The sequence below is a fragment of the Propithecus coquereli genome, unplaced genomic scaffold (genome assembly GCF_000956105.1).
Source record: "Propithecus coquereli isolate 6110/MARCELLA unplaced genomic scaffold, Pcoq_1.0 Scaffold39, whole genome shotgun sequence".
NCBI classification, from domain to species: Eukaryota; Metazoa; Chordata; class Mammalia; order Primates; family Indriidae; genus Propithecus; species Propithecus coquereli.
In genome coordinates this window covers 4,408,728-4,411,030 of record NW_012149618.1, presented here as the reverse complement: position 1 = coordinate 4,411,030, position 2,303 = coordinate 4,408,728, and the positions used below count along the sequence as shown (strand labels likewise).

Sequence of the window (2,303 nt, the reverse complement as noted above, 5' to 3'; positions counted from 1 at the left end):
AAAAAAAAAAGAAAAAGAAAAGAAAAAGAAAAAAGAAAAAAAAGTTTGACACTAATCCATTAATTGGCTCTTTCGGCCTGTAGTCATTTAACTGGATGTAATTCCATTTAATTGCAGCATTATCTAGTCCACATTTATCAAACTTTTATGAGCTAGTACTAGAGTTTACAGTGACCACTGCTTTCCATTTAACTTTCTATTCTAGTATTTTTCTCTGGTTTGAAATAATAACTACTAAAAACCAGAACATTTTGATAAAATAACTGATTATTAAATTTTTAGTGTCCTGTTGGTTTATCTTATTAAAATTTGCCATCAAGAAAACTTACTTAATATATTCTATGTGAAAAGAGGTATAGTTTTTAAAAATATTTAAATTTATTTAAATTATTTACCATTTTGTTGGTATTTCAATTTTGGGAAGCTGACATTGCACATACTTTATTTAGTGGAAATTATTATTCAATTCCAGTGTTATTACCATCCTGAATAAGATATTTTGGTATGTTCACATCACCCTTTCCCAATATATTGGTGATCTTTTAGACAGAAGAAACACTCTAAAATAAAAATACTTACTAAAGAAGGAGACTGCTCTGAAAAACAGAAATGACAATTTTTAATGATAATGATACAAAATTAAAACAGCAGCATTGTAATATACAAGTTGTACTCTTGGTAATGATCAAAGTTAATGGTCTACCCTTACATATACAACTTCCCCTCAAAACATTAGAAGCACATTAAAAAACAAGAAAAATTAGATAAACAGAAAACAAAGATTACACCTATAAAGTATTTTAAAATCCTTACCTCCTCACAGCATCGCCTGCTTACAATAGCCCTAAAGTCAATTCTATCCCAGAGCTGGTCCCTTAACTTTAAGAAATTAGGGAATAATTTTCTCCAGTTTTTCCCTAAAGCCCATGGAAAAATTTCATACTTGGATTCTTCTTCATCTTCTTCAACTGTATTAGCCAGATACCTAATAAAGAAGACCCACAACCCAAAAAAGAAATGGATAAAGGACAGGAACAGGTAGTCCGCACACACACAAAAAGAAATACAAATGGCTTATAAACACACAAAAAATATTCAGCCTTACTTATATAAAAGAAATGCAGATCAAAAATAGTGTTACAGTGAATTTTACCTTGTTGAGTTCTGGGTATTTTTTATTCCTATACATCTTGAGCTTTGTTCTTGGATGCAGTTATCTGGAAATGGTCTGATCCTTTCAGGTGTTGCTTTTGATTTTTTGGGTGCAATTTATCTGAAGCAATGTTCAGTCTGGGCTAATTATTCCCTACTACTGAGGCAAGACCTTCCTGAGTACTCTTCTCAATACTCCATGAGTTATGAATTTTTTCAGTGTGCCTGATGGGAACAGGCACTATTTGCAGCCCTGTGTGAATGCTAGGCACTCTTCCCCCTAATCCTTTCTTATTGACTTGGCTAGTTTCCTTATAAACATATGAAACTCAGTATTGTACCAAATACCTGAGGGGGACCAGGCATGCATAGAAGCAGAAAAACATGACTCATAATAAGGAGAATAATCAATCAAAACCAACCCCAAACTGACACAAATGGTAGACATAACAGACAAGGACATTAAAAGAGTTATAATTATTCTATACGTTCAAAAAGTTAAATAGATATATTGAAAATGTATTTCTAGAGATGAAAACTATAATGTGTACAATGAAAAATACACTGGGATTAATGGCAGATTAAATACTGCAGAAGAAAAGCTTCGTGAATTGAAGACACAGCATGGAAACTATTCAAGATGAAACATACAGAGAAAAAAGAAACAAAAATCATGAACAGAGCATTATGAGACAATTTCGTGAAACCTAATAAAGATGAAATTGGAGTTTCTGAAAGGTGGTGGGTGGACAGAAAAAATTTGAAAGTATAAAAGCTGAAAAATTTTGAAATTTGATGAACACTATAAACCCACAAAGAAGCTCAATGAACCTCAAAGTTCAAGAAACATGAAGAAAATTACACCAAGGTGTACTATAATCAAATTGCTCAAAACCAATGATAAAGAGAAAATCTTGGCCAGGTGCAGTGGCTCATGCCGGTAATCCTAGCACTCTGGGAGGCCAAGGCTGCAGGATTGCTTGAGGCCAGGAGTTCAAGACCAGCCTGAGCAAGAGCAAGACCAATCTTTACAAAAAATAGAAAAATTAGCTGGGCATAGTGGTGCATGCCTGTAGTCCTAGCTACTTGGGAGGCCAAGGCAGAATTGCTTGAGCCCAGGAGTTTGAGGTTACAGTGAGCTATGATGACAC

The 2,303-nt window shown here is 33.7% G+C and overlaps 1 protein-coding gene across 1 annotated transcript in view; it reads right to left on the bottom strand.

Moving 5' to 3' along the window:
• The window catches only part of SPDYA (speedy/RINGO cell cycle regulator family member A), a 32,974-nt gene that overhangs the window by 16,403 nt on the left and 14,268 nt on the right, over nt 1-2,303 (bottom strand). Inside the window, exon 5 of the mRNA XM_012652513.1 lies at nt 814-985. Coding sequence (XP_012507967.1) covers nt 814-985 — 172 coding nt within the window. The remainder of the gene's footprint in view (nt 1-813; nt 986-2,303) is intronic.